Source organism: Mustela nigripes, chromosome 8 (assembly GCF_022355385.1).
Source record: "Mustela nigripes isolate SB6536 chromosome 8, MUSNIG.SB6536, whole genome shotgun sequence".
NCBI lineage: Eukaryota > Metazoa > Chordata > Mammalia > Carnivora > Mustelidae > Mustela > Mustela nigripes.
In genome coordinates, this window is record NC_081564.1 from 83001564 (window position 1) to 83021039 (window position 19476).

At 35.9% G+C, this 19476-nt stretch overlaps 1 protein-coding gene and 1 long non-coding RNA gene across 6 annotated transcripts in view; one reads left to right on the plus strand and one right to left on the minus strand.

The window, feature by feature from the left end:
• LOC132023990 (uncharacterized) overlaps positions 1-3995 on the minus strand; it is an 8017-nt gene extending 4022 nt beyond the window's left edge. The window contains exons 1-2 of the long non-coding RNA XR_009406120.1: positions 3674-3995; positions 3234-3331 (exon numbers count right to left, since the gene is read on the minus strand). This is a non-coding gene — a long non-coding RNA (uncharacterized LOC132023990). The remainder of the gene's footprint in view (positions 1-3233; positions 3332-3673) is intronic.
• The window catches only part of CCDC102B (coiled-coil domain containing 102B), a 192063-nt gene that overhangs the window by 86457 nt on the left and 86130 nt on the right, over positions 1-19476 (plus strand). For all 5 annotated transcript variants that reach the window (XM_059409802.1, XM_059409803.1, XM_059409805.1 and 2 more), the window contains 2 exons: positions 13192-13804; positions 15107-15327. In XM_059409802.1, the coding sequence (XP_059265785.1) occupies positions 13208-13804; positions 15107-15327 (818 nt within the window). In that variant the 5' untranslated portion in view covers positions 13192-13207. The remainder of the gene's footprint in view (positions 1-13191; positions 13805-15106; positions 15328-19476) is intronic.

Below are 19476 nucleotides of genomic sequence, written 5' to 3' on the forward strand. Positions count from 1 at the left end.
CAGAGAGAGCGAGAGGGAAGCAGGCTCTCTGCCGAGCAGAGAGCCCGATGCGGGACCCGATCCCAGGACCCTGAGATCATGACCTGAGCCGAAGGCAGCGGCTTAAACCACTGAGCCACCCAGGCGCCCCGGCTTAGCCTCTTTTTATTTCTGCAGAATTCATTCCATACATTGTAGTATGTTTTCTTGTCACCAAATATACCTGTGATGCATCATTGCCTTACAATATCTAAAAGCTACACAGTCTCGCTATTATTTATGGTCCTTCTGATGGTTTTTCCAGTGTGCTCCAGCTCTGCCATCTGTTGAGCCATTTGGATGCAAATATATTTAAATTTAGAATTTAATTCAAAGTCTCTGTTTTGTGTATTATTGAATTGTCATTTGAGTGATATATATATATATATACACATGCACACATATGCATATTTGCATATATGAAAAACTATGCTGTATATATTGGAAAGCATCATAAAGAATTATAAAGAAGAAAAGTGTAATCACATAATCTAGATAAAATCACTCTTAAAAGTTTACATATTTTTACTGTAATCATAATTGCTTTAAAATTAAATGAAAATATTCTTTCTATGCAGCTTTTGCTACCTTAATATTTTATCTATATTTTCAACATTGAAAATTGTTATTATTTTATATACATTGGTAAGCAGTATTTTTAAAAATATGCTTTTTTTTGAGGATAATAAAAAGTACCTGATTTCCTTTGTAATATTTAAATCTTCACTGTTTCTAGGTACTCACATACCATGAAATACTTAACAGTCAAAAGCATAATCATCTGAAACAGATTGCTCTAGGTTAGGTGAGAAACAATAAGACAAATTATGGAAAAATTGCTGTTTTTAAATATATTCATTTTTAATTTTGCTTTTCTCTTGATTTCTCAGTTTTTCTAGCTCCAGAATATAAAAACGGATTTTTAAAAAAACATTTTAGCTATCTAATATATGGATTCATTACTGTTTATTACAAAGATGCTTAGTAAAGATTGATATTTTAATTTTAGAGTAAAGTATTCCAAAATAGGAGAGAAGGTTCTTTTTATTCAGTATTAGAGTAAAAATCTCATCTGTCTTTGGGGTAGTTGAATTCCCTGTCTAACTTCTCAAATGTTTTGTATTATGGAAACCTCAAATGTATTTTGTTAAATTCTTTACCCTTAAGGGTTAGACTCAAGTGTAATTTAAAGGAAATTCCATCCATATGTTTATAATTTAATATGTTAGGCTGTTTTTTTTTTTCTTTTCTTTTTTATATTTGGTGTCCAAGAATTCTCTTGAGCTACTTCTTTCAGGGATCTTTTGGCAAGATTAGACTAAGTCACAAACCAAAAATTTAAGTTTGGAATTCAACATACATCCATATTGTGCAGGTTCTGAACAGTACCAAGATGTTTTCTCATTTTCATTCTAAACATAAAAAGTACAGAGTTGAAGATTACTCTGTGTCACTAAAATGACGCTAAAAGACAAGATAAATAATTCTAGTTAATATTAACTCATAGTCAATAAACTTTCTTATTCTTAAATTGTACTTTATTTGGGAAAAGCATTAATATTTTTAATAATTCTTTAAAATTTCTTTATCATACTATTTACTGTTTAATGAGAGTGAATTTTCAATGAACAATATTTTAACTGCATATCTTCATATACTCAACCATATCTGTCAGTTTCTAAATGTCTAGAGTTTAAATATAGGCAGTGCTTTTTTTCTGTCCTAGCATAAACATGCATGTATGATTATAAATATAATGTAGAAATATAATGTAGTATAAATATATAGTATATATAATATAATATAGTATAAATGTAAATATAAAGTAGAAATATAGTGTAGAAATATAATCTTCATATATGCTAGTGATTATTAATTTATGGTCTGCAGTAGAGCATATTAACTTATGGTCTGCAATCTATGGTCTGAGAACTTGATAATCCATGCAGATATATTTTTTGACATCTAAAAAAGTATATAAGCATGTGACATGATTCTTGGAACAATAATGGAACATAGAAGTTCATATTACAATACATGGAGAATAACTATGATTTTGTCTCAAGTCTTCATTTGCTGTATATAATTGTAGTAAAAATGGATTTAACAGAAATGTGAGGGTGCCTGGGTGACTCAGTCATTAAGCATCAGATGCCTTCTGCTCAGGTCATAATCCCAGGGTCCTGGGATTGAGCCCTGCATCAGGCTCCCTGCTCAGCAGGAAGCCTGCTTCTCCCTCTCCCACTCCCCCTGCTTGTGTTCCCTCTCTTGCTGTGTCTCTTTCTGTCAAATAAAATCTTAAAAAAAAATTATTTAAAGAAAAGTCATTTGACGTGGAGGAATTATTTTCTACAAGTACTGCTGACTTTCCTAAATATACACAAAAATTTAGCTCAGTGTGCTAAATAATAATATTAAAATCATATGCAACCTAATTAAAATATATATGTGTACCGTGTGTATATATATTTATAAGTGTGTGTATATACATACACACCTATGTGAATGGTATATGTTTTTTGAGGTGACGGGAAGGCACATTAAGGGTACTGAGCCTTTTTAAAAAAATTTCCCTCTTTTGAACAAGGAATTTAATGTTTGTCCATAGAGGAAAGCTGGACTCCAAAAGAATCTCTTGTTCTGAGGCTAAGAACATTAGAACCACCATGAGTGTTGGTACCACTATTTTCCTCTGAATGCAGTCCTCCTGGCCTTTGGATTTTCCTTGTATAAGAAACACAAGTAGGTGGCATTGGCTACTACATTCCGTAGCCCTCTGGATGGTTTGATGATTTGAAACTAAATTCTTCTCCTTGAACCTCACTCTCCATAAATCAAGGGGCATTGAGATCACACACTTTTCTGTGTTTCTGTCAGGATACTGATGTTTATCTTGAACATTTGTGAAAGAAACAAATTGGTGTAGTGGCAATAGCTCTGAATTTTGAGATGAAACTTCTGAATCAAGTCCTGTCAGTGCCACTTACTAGTCATGTTACTCTAACCTTGACGCAGGCACCCATACCTACCTAATAGAATTTCAGTAAGCATCGGGCAAATTGTACACTAAAAGTGTTTTAAAAGGGGAGACAGTCTATAAATGTAGAGTTACTACATCTGGAGGCTGTGCTTTAATTATACGGGTGGCATTTCATCCTCTTCATTTGAACCTTCAGTGTCTCTCAAACTTGAAATATTCAGAAAGGGGAACATACCTGAATCCAGAGATCGGAGGGAAGAGCATTCCACCCACAGGATCCTAAGGCAGGAATGAACATGGTCTCTTCAAAGAACAGGAGGAAAGTCAGCATGACTGGAGGAGAAAGGGAAGGTAAGAAAAGGATGGGAGATAGGAATCAAGGCCCAGAAGTAAGGTTGGTGGCAGATCCTGTGGAGCAGACTGTGATTCGGTGTTTTCACTTTCTTCTCATTGTAGCAGGTGTTAGCAAGTTGTAATGACACCGTAATGTAATTTTATTAAATTTTTAAAAAATTTTAGACTTCTGCATATTAACTAGACAGAAGTATTAGTAGGCATCAGAAGCAGTAATGCTGGAAGGGGTGCTGGTGATTTCCACAGGATAGATACAGTGAAACTGGAAAGAAATACATGGGTCTAGGAAGTTATTTGAAGAAATGAGGTAATAGAACTTACCGACAAAATGTGAGTCATAGAGAAACGAGGTTTTTTACTTCAGTTGTTAGATGGATGGTGGCACCATTTGCTGGGATGTTAACAATGGAAAGAAAACAAATCTGCTGCAGCTGGGGAGCAGAAGTTCAATTTTGTATGTTAGGTTGACGTGGAGATTTCTTAGGATGTCCAAGTGGAAGTACAGAGTCACTATGTGTCTGCAGCTCAGGAGAGGTGAAGGGACTGGAGATCACAACTTGACATTCAATGGCAAAGACGTTCTATTTCATCTGAGCAAGCGTCGGACTCTCCAGTGTCTGGAGAGGAGCAGAGGGAGAAACAGGAGGCCAAGGAGGAGGAGTTAAGGGAATACTGAGAAGCGTGTGTGATAAGGAAAAAATGTGACAAGTGTTTAAAGAGCAAGGAATTTTCAGTTGTTGTGAACATTGTTGAGGTCACATTAGGCAAGGGTAAAAAAATGAATATCCAAGTTGTGTCTCCTAAAGTCATCTGTGATCTTGACAAGTGGGATTTCTGTGGAGTGGAAGGTACAGATTTGCAATTAAAAGGGGTGGATGAAAGAATGGGGTGTGAGGAAATGAAAGCAGTGCAAATAACACGTGAGACAAACTGTTTCTTGTCATAGGAGCAGAGAAACGGGCATTCCTTCATGGAGAAGGTGGTGATGGTGCAGTCAGTTGCTGAGGGAAGTGACCCATACAGAGGGAAAATTCATGAGGTGCCCTTGAAACAACCATGGCAAAGCTATTAATATCCCCATTGTATAGATGAAGAAACTCACACATAAATTAAGTTTCTAAGGCCACAGGATGGTAAATCACAAAGCAAGAAATAAGCAAATTATGGAAAGAACTTGATGTCATATTTATGTGGTTTCAAAATCCAGTCTCTCTTCCACTGTATTACTGATGTAGGCTGAACAAGACCACTTGGCACCCAGAGATGTCCCCATCTTAATATCTGGAACCTGTAATCTGTTACCTCACATGGTAGAAGAGATTTTACAGGTGTGGCTAAATTAAGCCTTCTGAGATGGGGAGATTATCCTGGATTATCCGAATGGGGTCAATATAATTGCAAAGGTCCTTACAGGAGAAGAGAAGAAAATAGCATGGCTATCGGGAAAATGATGATGGGAATAAAGAGTTGGAGCGGTCTGATGAAGGGACCATGAGCCAAGGAAGGTAAGGGGCCTCTAGGGGCTGAAAAGGGCCAGGAAACGATCCTCCCCTTAGAGACCTTAGAAGAAACCAGCCCTGCCCACACTTTGATTTTAGAGATTTAGTTTGAGCATCTGAACTTCCGAAGTGTGAGGTAATAAGTCTGTGTTGCTTTCAGCCATTAAGTTTGTGATAGTTTGCAACAGCAGCAATAGGTAACTAACCTTTACTATGTTAGTAACTATTTGCAGAATTCTCTGTTGCTCCTTAGGGCAAGTTATATGTGTTTTATCATGGCACTGTCTAATGATTAAACTGAATAAACAAATACTAATTTCTATATTTAAAACATTGCTTTACTCAACCATCAAGACAAGGATGACAGGACAGCAGGGTGGCTCAGTTGGTTAAGTGGCTGCCTTCAGCTCGGGGCCTGGGATCCAGCCCTGCAACAGCCCCTCATGCTATGCCTCCCAACCCTGCTCTTGTGCATGCTCTCTCTCTCAAATAAATAAATAAAATCTTAAAAAAAAAAAAAAAAGACTTACACAACTTCTTGGGGGGTATATTTGAAACTTCTGAAGATGACTCTGGCAAATATTTTGGATACTAGGCCCTCAGTAGCCCTTGATGGGGAGTAGCTACAAAATTGAGGGCTTCCAAATTGCCTCTTAAACTCTGGAGTCTGGGTTTCTAAGATGTGGTCTTATCCAGAAAAAAAAAATTACCTTCCCCATCTCTTCTTGATGTTCCCTATAACTTTTGATGAATCAGAAGTCTTGTGATTTGGGGGATTTGAGCTTTTTAAAGACTTCTTTGATCTGATTTATAATTCAAAGGATGAATTTTAATCTCTGCCACCCAATATGGTCATAGCTCTTTACCCTGAAAATCAAATTCCAAGTCGTACATTAAGATATAAAGCTTAACAAATACTGTCTTGCATGATTTTATATGAATATTGGTTTGCTTTAGTCAGAAGTAGAGTAAATGCAGCTAAGTATTCAGAAATATTTTGCATAGGTATGGCTCGTAAAAGTCTACATGCATTATAACATTTCTGCTTCTGATTCCAGTTTTTTCTGTTAGCCTTTTGATGTGGGATACATTTTTGCCAATTTGGATTATTAATGTAAAGAATGTACAATTGGGGAAATGAAACAGACTTTAAGAATAGGTTTTTTTATTAAAAAATTTTATAACTGCATTTCAGCAATAAACATGACAATCAGTTGGACTGTATTCTCCAAACTTCATTACTAAGCCTGTGAAAACTTTCCAGTCAGCTAACACGGAGTGTTTGGCAGCTATGCACATTCCATCAGATGGGTGTGAGAAAATATTACTGAGTCATATTGACAGGAAAGGGCTTTCTCTTGTTCAGTGCAAAGTGTAACCAGATCTATGAAGAATTTCTGAGTTTGCCTCATACATTCTTTAGGAGCAAGTGTGAATGGGATAAATGATGTAGGAATTTTGCTTAGGAAATGCATAGGAAAACTGGAATAGTTGGTGGTTTTAAACCCTGAAATGGACAGAAATATTAGAAAATGTTGATGGATCCAATATTAAAGAAAATTTATAATTTTAACAAATAAATCGTTTTTAAATAACAAAAGAAAGCATAACCGCTCTCTTTTAGCACTGCCTGGTTTGTTGTGGAACTGTGATAGGAATTATTTTATAGGGTAATTCACTTTCACATTATAAATTAATAATAATCATGATTGGCTATTTGCTCTTTGGAATTTTTATTTTTAACTAATATTTATGGGCAAAGTTACATTTTCCTCTCATTCATTAATTTTTATGAAATTATACAAAATGATCCTTATATGGTGATGCATATTCCAGATTCAGGGTCACCTGTCCAGCTTTGGAAAGTGGTAGGATCTTCGACATGACCACATTTTTTTCAAAGCTCTTTTCAATAAGACGTGCACTCTGTTGGCCACCTGGCAATAGTAGAAAGATTATTCTTATATGAAAATCAGATTCAACAGGGCTTTATAGTTCCACAGCTAATACTAATTTTATTTTTGGCGTAGTTCTCAACAGATATTTTCGTTTATTTGTCACTATTAAGTTGGATTAGATTGCATGAGAAAATTGGGATCATTTGTGGTTTTGTTCACCAAAGCCTTGAAATTTAAACATAAATATTAGGAAATGCCAAGGAATTTAACAAGTGTCAGGCTTCCATGCAAATAGGTAATAAGTAACATAGGTTTTGTATATATCGTTAGAAGAAACATATTTAAGCTATACACTCAAATCTTCGATAAAATATCTTTATGTCTCAGTATTTGTGCACTGGTGAGATATTTCAGGAATATTTTAAAACGAACTTGCTCGAACCTGATTGATACCCTAAGTTCTACATAAGAATAGTTAAATTATGTTATATCCTCCAAGAAATTCTAAGTGATCTGAACCTAAATTGGTAATTGGCAGGCAAAGCATTATAAGAGCTTCAAGATAATCAGCTTGCCAGAAAAAAGAAATTTTCATTTTCCAAGCTTCATTACAAATGATACATTGGCTTTTATAAAATGGAAATGGATTGTAGATTTTGGATCTTTCTTTATTCCTCTATTCATACTCCAAAGAAATAAGTCTGATCACTTTCTATGTCTGATCTAGAAGGTGTTTATTATAAACGTAGGTCTTTTTTTATGGGCTTTGTTTGTTTTTGTTTTTGTTTTCTTCCTTAAGCAGAGAAGACATTGCTGTTGTCTGGGAATGGTAGAAATGACATCAAGATATGATGTGGAGAGATTATTCTGAAGTAGATTTTTTTAAAGAAATGCAGTTAATTTTTTTTTATCATTGAGCATTATCTAAGAAATGTATTATTTTTCTCAAATAATTTTTTACTGAAAATCTAGACTAAAATGAGGCATCACTCATGTCTTCAACAACACTGGGGAAGAGTAAGAGGTTAAAGATTTAGGAAGCAGGGAGGAAGAGTCGGCTAAGAAAAGGGCGGGGCTTATGTGAATTCCATGCTAATTCTTTAAAATAAAGTTAATTTCTAATTGGTCAGATAATGAAATTTACAGTTTGATAATGACTGCTAGGAAACATAAATATATGTGTTTTAAAGTGTTTTCATTTATGCTTTTACTACAGGGTTTTTGGGGAAAAAAGTATGCAAGCTTTAAATAACATATAAATTTATTTGATATTATTAATTACCTTTTTGTGCAAGTATTTCCTGCTGTATAGTTCCAAAATCTCACATTCACAACAACAAATACAGACTATACATTCTATAGATACTATACGTTATATAGATTATACATTGCTGTATAATTTGCCCCAGTGTATGGATTTTTAGAGGATAATACTTAGCATGGGCCGAAGCTGAGCTGTCCCGTAGCGGCGTGATCGCGCCATTGCCCGTAATTGTGCACCTCCCTTCCTGTCACAGCTGGAGTCTCAGATTTCAGATTTCGTGTGCTCTTGCAGAACTTTCCTAAAAACATTTTTTTCTGCTTTAAACCAGTGCAGTATACATATTTTTATTATACTAATCACTTGCGTACGTTTGACGGGCCACACTTTAAAATAACACTTTGGTGTTTTACTTTCCTGAATATTAAAAACCGATTTTTCTTTTTTGCTTTTTATCAGAGTGTATGGCATCATACCTAAAGTAACAACTGTTCCTTAGTGTTGTGTTTTGAATCTGAATTAATCTATTTACTCTTTGCTTATGGCTTTTATTAACATTATTGTGTATGCATTAGCAGTCCTGCGCTTCTTAGGGGAAAAAAAAGTCCAAGAAGGGTTTCATTTAGAATTCATTTCCTATAGGTTAATGGAAAGCAATAAGTACGAACAATAAAGCAAAAATCCATTTGGACCCTATTCGATTCTGCCCTGATGGTATAACTTGTGCCAAAAATGCTTTTATTTCCGGCCCACCTCATTCTTCAGATAATACATAAGACATCTGTCACTTCGGAGAGACTTCCTTAAGTATGAGGTATATGTTGAATCACAACACACTGTTTATTTCTCTCAAAGAGTGTTAAAATTTGTGATTGTAGCTTGATTTATTGCTTCTGGTTATTAACAAGGTCCCAGGATGGCAGAATCCATGTGTATTTTGTTCACTACCACAGAGGAACCTCAAAGTAAACTTTCTGCTCAGATGTCAGGCCTGTAAGGGATGGAGGAGAGTCAAGCATGGGTCTCTCTGACTGATACCGGAAGGATAAGAAACCAAGGGGAGGTGAGCGTGTGGAGAGGAGAGAGTCTCTTGCACAGCAATCTGATTGATCAAAGCAGAAAGTTGAGGGGAGGTTTGTGCAGGGAATGGACACATCAGGGTGACTGAAGCATGGGGCACAGAAGCAGGATGACAGAGACAAGGCTGCAGGGATTTAAGGGCCCTGGACTTCCAGTTCCTTTAAGCTCTGATGAGATGAAATTCACTCAAAGCCTAGTGTCGGGATCAGCTGACTGTGTGATTGACTGTGTTGTGGTGTGATGTAGTGGAAGATATTGGAGCATAAACATATCCAAAATGGAAATCTGCCAACTAGATTTCTGAAATAACCTAAAAGATGATCTTATTATTGTGAACATACTATTTTGAAGTTGTAAGCTTTTGATATGGGGAGGCAATGACTCTGGATTCAAATTTCTTAATTCCCGAACTGGGTCAGCCCGTTCTAAGTATATGACTTGAGTTGGTTACATTAGATCCCTAAGCCCTGGTTTCTTCATCTCTAGGATGCACTGAATATTTCACTGATAATATGAATATGATATAGAAATTGATTTTATCTTTATTACATGAATTTAGGAGCTTCTTATTTCTCCTTTGCTGTCCTTGTTTTTAAAGTATAACATCTCTCTTTCCAGAAGAGAACAGAAACTGAAAAAAAAAACGATACAGTAGTCCAAACTAACATATTTGGTGACTTGTATAGCACTGGGGATAACTGTCAGCTTGCCTAAGAGACAACCTGGACCGGACAGTCTGTGTTGTTTTTCATTTAATGGTCACAAGAACTAACTGAAGTACAATGATATTTCTGTCTCCCCTTACAGATAAGGATAATGAGTCAAAGGCAATTTATATAATTTGTCCAAGATCATTTATATGGGAAGTGACAGAATCAGAGCTTGAAACAATGTAATCTGGAACTCAATGTCGTATACATTAAGCTTCTATTTAGTGAAATATAATGTTTAATAGTATTATTTATACAGGGTAGGCCCATCATATTTAATTTATTTGATTATGTATTTTGTATTTATGTATTGGTTACGCATCAGTCTTCAGGGTAGCCTGATTATATGAACATTTTTTAATAGCTTTATTGAGGTGTAGGAGATACAAAATATTGCACATATTTAACATATATGATTTGATGAATTAGGACACTGACATGCACCTGTGAGCCCATGGCCAAAATCAAAGTAATAAACGTATCCACCACCTTCAAGAGTTTCCTTGTGCCCCTCCCTCCTTTTTATGGTAAGGACAATGCAAAGTTTAGTGTAAGAAACCCAAGAGTCAGTAGCATTAAAATATTTTCTCATGCACCAAAGACTGTGCTACAACCACTGATAAATACTTCCACAGTCATTGAAATAAAACATAAGGAACATGCACATATGTATAGGGAAAATGAGTGCCTTAATAGATACACATAAGGATTCAATATGTCATTTACACTTGCTTAAGAAACACTTTAGAACATGAAGAACTATTCAAGTTCAAGGACTGAATGATTAAACCCCAACTCAATTTTGTTTAGTCAGATGTGAAAAAATACATAGTTAATTGGTAGGAAAGGTCTCCATGTACCAGAATCCAATTATAGAGTCTTCAAAACAATAGTAAAATAAAAGTTAATGAGAATTTTTAAGGACATTATAATTTTATGATACTGATTTAGTTTGAAAAATGGCAAGGATAAATTTAAATTTAATATGCTAAAATAAGTTTTCTGTTTTTATTTTGGAATTCCAGCCAAGGGAAAAATATCGGAAGTATCATTAAATAGTGAATAATGAATATATATAATTTGCACACACACACACACACACAAATATATGTATTTGTATGATATGTGGATACATATACATAAACTATGTGGTGTGCTTCTAAGAGTTCCTTATTTTCATTTTTAATATTGGTCTCAGTTTACTAATGGTCCAAGAAATTTGGTCAGCTTTATTATCATTGCCCTCTGAATTGCAGTAAATGTAGGGAACAGTTACTCCAAACCAGCACTAACTCAAATGTGCTTGGACATGTACCAATGCTAACAAAAATAATTACAACCATGAATCTGTATTATTCTAAGTGTTATAATAAGGAGTGAATTGGTCTGGCACCTCTACAGAACACTTGTTAAAATGGGTTTTTTCTTTTGAGAGTGATATACATTTAATATTTTTTTTTTCAATAAAGACTTATTTTGTAAGTCAGCATATAAAGATTTATTCTGGGGGCACCTGGGTAGCTCAGTCAGTTAAGCAGCTGACTCTTGATTTTGACTCAGGTCATGATATCAGGGTTCTGGGATTGAGCCCCACACCAGGCTCCACGCCCAGAGAGCAGTCTCCTGGAGTATTCTCTCTGTCCCTCTTTCCCTGCCCCCACCCCGCTCCTGCTCTATTTTCCTCTTTAAAAATAAAAAAAAAAATCTTAAAAAAAAAGAAAAAACTTATTTTCTAGGTTGTTAGTATTATGAAACCCCTTCAGTTGATGAAGTGGATGATTTGTAAGGAGACAGCTTATGATCTGTAACTGTATAAAAGCAAATAAAAAATGAGAGGACTTAATGTCATGTACATTAAATGTTATTTATACCAATATATCTTATTTGATAGTAAAAATGGGCAATCTTATATAACTACAGAACTTCATTAATTGTAGATTAACCTGCATGTTTTAAGTGTTTAGTTTAAAGGAAAACTTCTCCTTGCTGTCATCAATATAGCTATGTTGCCATATCGAATAAAGTAATGGATATACATACTGATAAGTAGGTCTGCTTTTACCAATTAATTTGAGCAGTGCTCCTTACAACACCTCCTACATACCCTAGCAACTCAGCACCAACTTGACACACAATATGTACTAAATAAAAAATTGATGTAATAATAAATATATTTTCCTGTGTGAATATTTTTTTTAATTTTTATGTGCCTTTCTCATCCACTGAACTACAAAATCTTTAAGACAAACACCATGTCTTATTCAGTATTTTTTTTTTAGAATTTATCATAATATTAATCATAGGATGAAAATAATTCATGTATCAGTCTGATGCCATTTGACTGCAAGTGACAGAAAACTGAGCAATCACACCTTGAATAAAGTTAGGTTCTCACATAGCAAGAAAACCACAGGTACGGGGCGCCTGAGTGTCTCAGTGGATTAAGCCTCTGCCTTCGGCTTGGGTCATGATCTCAGGGTCCTGGGATGGAGCCCCGCATCAGGCTCTCTGCTCAGTGTGGAGCCTGCTTCCTCCTCTCTCTGTCTCTGCCTCTCTGCCTGCTTGTGATCTCTCTCTCTGTCATATAAGTGGATGAAATCTTTAAAGAAAAGAAAGAAAGAAAGAAAGAAAACCACAGGTACACATTCTAGCTTTCATGCTGCTGTTCAATCATTAAATCAAGTGCTTTTCCTCTTTCTGTTCTACCATTTTAAATATTATAAGGTACCTGTTACACTTGCCTTCTTCCAGAATCATGTCTTGGTTTAGGCAGAAAGAAGCAGAAGAAAAGAGTTTTTCATTTTGTGATTTTTTTTTTCCCCTGTGTATTTTAGGTGGGAAACTTTCTCTGCAGATTTCCCCTGAAATCTCAGCCAGGACTAGTTCCTATGCTGACTTGAGACTAGTGAATGCTCAGTGAAGTGGAGACCATCATGGAAGAGACCAGTTAGGATTTAGGCCCTGGGATTAAAATAGACGTTTATCCTCTCAGAAATCAATAGGTTCTGCCTTCCACTTAAGCAGGTTGTGCTTGAATTAGCAGGGAAAAGAGGATCATTGAGTAGTTAGTGGACAACATATATTATAGTAAATATTACCTAAAAAGAAGTGGATTTCTTAAAATGAATTATTCATGTCATATGCTACCCCCAATTGCATCATTATATTTTTATTTTTACTCATTTGGCAAAATGTAATAGGAGCAATTTCTGTTTTTTGAGGATAATTATAAATGCATGAGTTTTTCCATATTTTTAGTTACAGAGGAAAGCAAAATATGCAATATTGAAAGATACATTGTTTACATAAACCTTCTTTTTTAAATGTAGGTCTTGCTCTTGTAATTGCAAGGGAAACTCAAATATTAATTATGTTATCTGTCTTTTCTTAGACCTCAAAAGATAAATATGAATTTAGATTCCATCCATCGGTTAATTGAGGAAACACAAATCTTCCAGATGCAACAGTCATCAACAAAACCACCTTGTGACATGGTAGCACCTGCTTCCCTGCCCAGGGACACTTGTCATTACTGTTTGCCACTTCAGGGACTGCAGTCACATTCTGCTCACAACATCTATGCACACTCGTGCAGCACCAGTGAGTGGAATATCTGTGAAGAGCTTCGCCTGCGGGAACTTGAAGAAGTCAAGGCCAGAGCTGCCCAGATGGAGAAGACCATGCGGTGGTGGTCAGACTGCACTGCCAACTGGAGAGAAAAGTGGAGTAAAGTTCGGGCTGAAAGGAACAGCGCCAGGGAGGAGGGAAGACAGCTCAGAATAAAATTAGAGATGACGATGAAAGAATTGAGTGCATTGAAAAAGAAACAAAGTTTGCCACATCAAAAAGTGTTAGAAATCACCCAGGACCTGAAGCATCCTGGTTTCATAGAAGTGCCCTCTGCAAGAGAAGAACGATTTCACATTGCTCCCCAAACATGTAAGTCTATCAGAGAACATCTGGTGAAAAGAGAATTTCCTACAAAGGACAGCACGGATAGTAAGGTAAGAAAAGAACTCAGTAAGAACTCAGTAGAGGAATTCAGAGATTATGAGCGTATTCGAATGCCGTATACCGTAACGGCGAGGAAAGGGAAGATGACAAACCCAGAGGGGACTATATTTATTTGCTTGGGCTGCCAGAACCAGGTACCACAGACTGGGTGGCTTTAGCAACAGAAATTTAATTTCTCATAGTTCTAGAGGCTAGAGGTGTGAGATCAAGGCGTAGACAGGTTTGGTTTCTTGAGAGACCTGTCCTTGGCTTATAGTGACTATCTTCTCCCTGTGTCTTTATATCATCTTTCCTCTGTGTGTGTTTATCTCCAAATTTCCTCATAAAGAAACTATCTCTAGGCCCACCATCATGACCTCATTTTAAACTGATGACCTCTTTAAGGACCCTATACGAAATACAGTGTCATTCTCAGGTACTGGGGGCAGGGTAAGACTTCAGCATAGAAGTTTGTGAATGAGACACAATTCAGTAGCCCATATTACTGATCTTAGTTATAGTTTTAAGGAAAATTAACTCAGCATTTTTACGTGAAAATTAAATATTTAGAGAGATTTCTCTCTTTACCCTAATTATGACAATACTAATACATTATTCATACAGTACTTTAAACATTTCCCGAGGTTTGGGACTTTAGCCTCACAATTAATTCCTATAAAATGGGTACCAGAGGGAAATATCTTTATGGAGTGCTTCACATTATCCACTTTGGGAATTTCCTGGTATTCTTGAAATCTTGAGGTTTTTGAGAATTCTGCATGAAATAAACTTTTTAAAAATTTATTTTATATAGCAGTTCATAACCTTAATTTATCCATTTTTTTAACCTAGAAAATGCTGTTAACAACCTATGGACCATACTTCCAGAAACTTTAGGAATTCATTTTATCTCTTTAAATTATATCAGTTTATATCGTTATTCCTTTCTACTTAATTCCACCTCTAAAAATATAAATCATAATATCTTGCTCTTCTATAATTCCATCTAAAATTTTAAGGCTTTCTATGATGCATGGGATTTATAGTAGCTATAACCTAGATTCCACTGAAATGGAATTTTAAAAGACTGAAATGTATTTCACTGTAATGTAGAACATAGAAGAAAAAAACCTTGAGGAATGCAAGTTAAAGTTCAACCATATACCTCTTACAGACTGATAAAGAAATGAAAATAGGAATTTCATGCTGAATCATAACATTTATTTCCTTCCAAAAATATGTTTTCTTCATGATTTTTTACACCAGATTTTAAAAATAACAATAATTGTTTTATATGTTTTTTTCCTTTTCAGGAAGAAGGTTTAATTATTGACCAGTTAAGATTAAATGAGGAGATGAAACTCAATCTTGACTGTTCTAATTCATTAAAAAATGGTGGTTCTGAAAATTGCACACTGAAATCTGCATTAAGATTGCAAGCAATAAACCTGCCTTTGGAGAGTAAAGTGCCTGAAATTTCAGCTTTGCAGTTGCATCTGGATGAGTGCCAGAAAATTTTATGGAAAGAAAGAGAGTAAGTGCTAATCATTTTTTCCTCTAACCAAGCCTGATTTTCAAACTTATTGAAGTTAAGTCTACCAAGCAGGCCATTTGATTATGTATTTGACCTATGATTAGCCACGAAGTATTAATATTTTAAAAATGAGGTAGATGTATATTCATTTTTTGAAATTTTAAAATATTAAATATTTAATACGTAAATATTAATAACATACTATTGTACAGGCAGTGGGCCAAATAGGAAATACAACAGTAAATCAGCATGTTTCAAAACATAAGAAAAAGAAAACACAATATTCTAAAATCTGTGGGATGCAGCAAAAGCAGATGTTAGAGTGAAATTTATGCTAAAAATACTTGAATTAAGAAAAAAAGTTCAAATAAATAACATTATACCACAAGGAACTAGAAAAAAAAAGAACTTAGCTAAAATTTAGTAGAGGAGGAAAATAACAAAGGAAAATCAGAATTAAATTAAAAAGAGACCAGAATAAACAAAAACTTAACATTAAAGTAGTGATCAGTTTTAAAAAAAATAATAAACAAAAATAAACAAAATTGGCAATGCTTTAACTACATTAACCAAGACAAAAGAGAGAAGACTCAAAAACCAAAATGAGAAATGGAGGAGAAAATAATACAATAGATATCCACAGAAATATAGAGTATGATGTTACCATAAACAAACTTAGGGGAAAAAAAAAAAAAGATGATTTCTAAAAACAAACAAATTACCAAGATTGAATCATGAATCTTGAATCCAAGAAATGGGAAATAATCTTAGACCAATAACAAGAATGAAAGTTGAATTAGGAATCAAAAATATTCCAACACAGAAAAGCCCAAGACCACATGGTTTCATTGGTGAATTCTATCAAACATTAAAACAAATAATTAATGGGACGCCTGGGTGGCTCAGTTGGTTGGACGACTGCCTTCTGCTCAGGTCATGATCCCAGAGTTCCAGGATCGAGTCCCGCATCGGGCTCCCAGCTCCACGGGGAGTCTGCTTCTCCCTCTGACCTTCTCCTCGCTCATGTTCTCTCTCACTGTCTCTCTCTCAAATAAATAAATAAAATCTTTAAAAAAAAAAAGATTAAAAAAAATAATTAATGACAATTTTATCAAAATCTTACAAATAATGGAATAGAGGAAATATATTCAAAATCATGCCACGAGACCATCACTACCCTGCTACCAAAGCAGGACAGGAACAATACAAGAACAAAAAATTCTAGTTTTAGTCTGTATATTTAGTCTAATATAAGCATTGCTCTTCTTACTTTCTTTTGATATCTGTTTGCATGATGGATCCCCTCACTTTCAATCTGCAGGTGTCATTAGGTCTAAAATGAATCTCTTATAGGTAGCATATAATTTTTTAATCTATTCTGATACCCTGTGTCTTTTGATTGGAGCATTTATTCCTTTATATTGAAAGTTATTATTTGATAGATATGTATTTTTTGCCATTTGGACCCTTACAACAGAGATAAAAGAGTTTAAAAAGAATCAGTCAGTGATGAAGAATGCAGTAAATGAGATTGGCAACAGGCTTGATACAAGGAACTACAGGCTGGAAAAAGCAGAGGAATGAATTAGTGACCTAAAGACAAAATAATGGAAAATCATGTATATGGCTAGAATAGCCAGTGGGTTTTCTAATTTTTACATCATTAGTAGACATCAGCAAGTCAATAAAAATGAAAAATATGTTCATAAGGGACAGTTCACAATTTGTGATTTATTGATTGCAGAAAAACATGGTTTTATTCATTGATCATTTGTGAGGACTAGATTTGAGATGAAATGACCTGGATGTCCTCCTTGGTTCTCACCTATCCAGCTACATGATAGTGGGTTAGCCAAGACACTGCTGCTGTCGCCTTTGTAAAAATATGGATAGTGGTACCTCTATTCCAGTTAAGTGTGTGTGTGTATATGTGTGTGTGTTTATTTGACAGAGATCACAAGTGGGCAGAGAGGCAGGCAGAGAGAGAGGGAGGAAGCAGGCTCCCTGCTGAGCACAGAGCCCGATGAGGGGCTCGATCCCGGGACCCCAGGATCATGACCTGAGCTGAAGGCTTTAACCCACTGAGCCACCCAGGCACCCCTTATATGTTGTTTTATAATAAAACTTCCCACACAGTGGTTAGTGTTGAAACAACAATGACCATTTATTCTGTTCAGGAAACTTGAGCATGGCTCTGTGTGGACAGCTCATCTTTCACTACATGTGGATTCAGCTGGATGGCTCAAAGCTGGAGATGACTTGAAGGCCGGGGCCGGAATCATCTGAAGTCTCCTGATTTTACTCTCATTTTTGAGACTATCATTTTGAAGTATCATTTGAGACATGCAGGACTATCCATGTGGCCACTTTGATTCCTTAGAGTGCAGTGGCTTGGTCAAAAGTGAACATCTTGACACAAAGAGAAATATATGGCATTTTAATGACCTCGTCTCAAAGTCATACAGCATCACTTCTGCCCTCTCCACTGAATTCTTGTGTGGATGAAACATGAATTATGTGTGGGAAGGTAACTACTAGTGTGAATTACTCAGGATGATTTTTTTTTGTTATTTATTCATGATCACGTTAGACAATTATTAGCATTGTGTGGAATAGTTGATACACTGTCAAATATAGTCCCCAAATCTGAAAATCATTATTTTTCTGTCTCTTTAGTTATAAGACTCTTAATGGGTAGGAAAAAATGGGAGAAATAAGTATGAATATAAATAAATATGAATATAAATATATATTATATTATGGTTTCAGTTTTCCTTATTTAAGGAGTTGGAAGAATGATAACATGCCCACGAACCTTTCACAGGTCGTTATAAGCCGTTCTGTATGTTAGCCGGAAGTTTCTCATTAGCCCCTCGGACATTTAGTCCCTCCGCTAATTCCCTTTTTCAGATGCTTTGTCTGTACCTCACCATATGAATCGGTTGTGATAATACAATCATAATACAAGAGATTATAATAATATTCCTGTGTGTGGAATAAATATTTGTTATTCTACCGTCAAGTATAAATTCTAAATAGAGGTAATTGACATTAATGAGAAGGAGAAAAAATTGAATTAATTTTTAGGCCTGTACCCGTATTAAAAATTAATTTCATCTGGAATTGTAAGTTGTTGTCAAGTTCTAACCTCTGTGTTTATTTCTTGAAGGATTTAACTTTTTAGTGGCTACAGACTTCTCTCACACCCACTCACACTGCTACTTCCCTGACATAATGTAGTCGGACCATAGGAAGCTGCTCCTACATGTAAACTGCCTTAGGTGCCAGCTTTAATGATACACCCGTGTATCTCTACACTCCCACTCGGACACACACACACACACACACACATTATGTTTGACTCCCTGGGGATAAATTAACAATCCCTGTAGTACGTCAATTCTCCAGTTTGCTGGGACTTCAATATAGAAACCATAGTCAGGCCAGAAACTAAGGGGGAAAGGAGACCTCTGATACCACTTCGTCTCCTCACTCCTGTCGTTCATGGACAGGCCCGTGGGGGTCACGTGTCCGCGAGTCAGCATGTCCGTGAGTCAGCATGTCCGTGAGTCAGCATGTCCGTGAGTCAGCATCCGCAAGCCGTCCATGCGAGGCAATCACAAAGCCTTTTTTCTATCACAAGAGAATGTTTCCCAAGGATATAGTATATGCTGTTGCAATAAATCTGTCCGACTTTTTCAAGTTTTCCTTCTGGAATCTCAGCAAGTGGATGGGCCAGAGCTGAGAACGTGTGAATGTCATCTTTTCTCTGTTTCCAGCTCGTGGGAAAGTTCTCTTAACTGGAGCGCAGCGATCAGCCGCGACAGCTCAGGGGGTCCTTCCCACCCTTGTCACTGAGGAGAACCTCCTTATCAGAGACAATACACTTTATCGTATTATTTGCATTCTGAGCACGATTCAGTTTTATGAAAATAACCAGCCAGTATCTAGAAGTTCCGCATGTGTTAGAATTTGTACATTTTGATCTCTCCGATCAAGACTTCCCAGGCGGAAAAGGGGAGGTGAGAAGGGGATCTGATCCTCCCCGGGGGCGAGCGACGTGGAACTAGACACTGAGGGACAGGAACTGGTGGAACTAGACACTGAGGGACAGGAACTGGTGGAACTAGACACTGAGGGACAGGAACT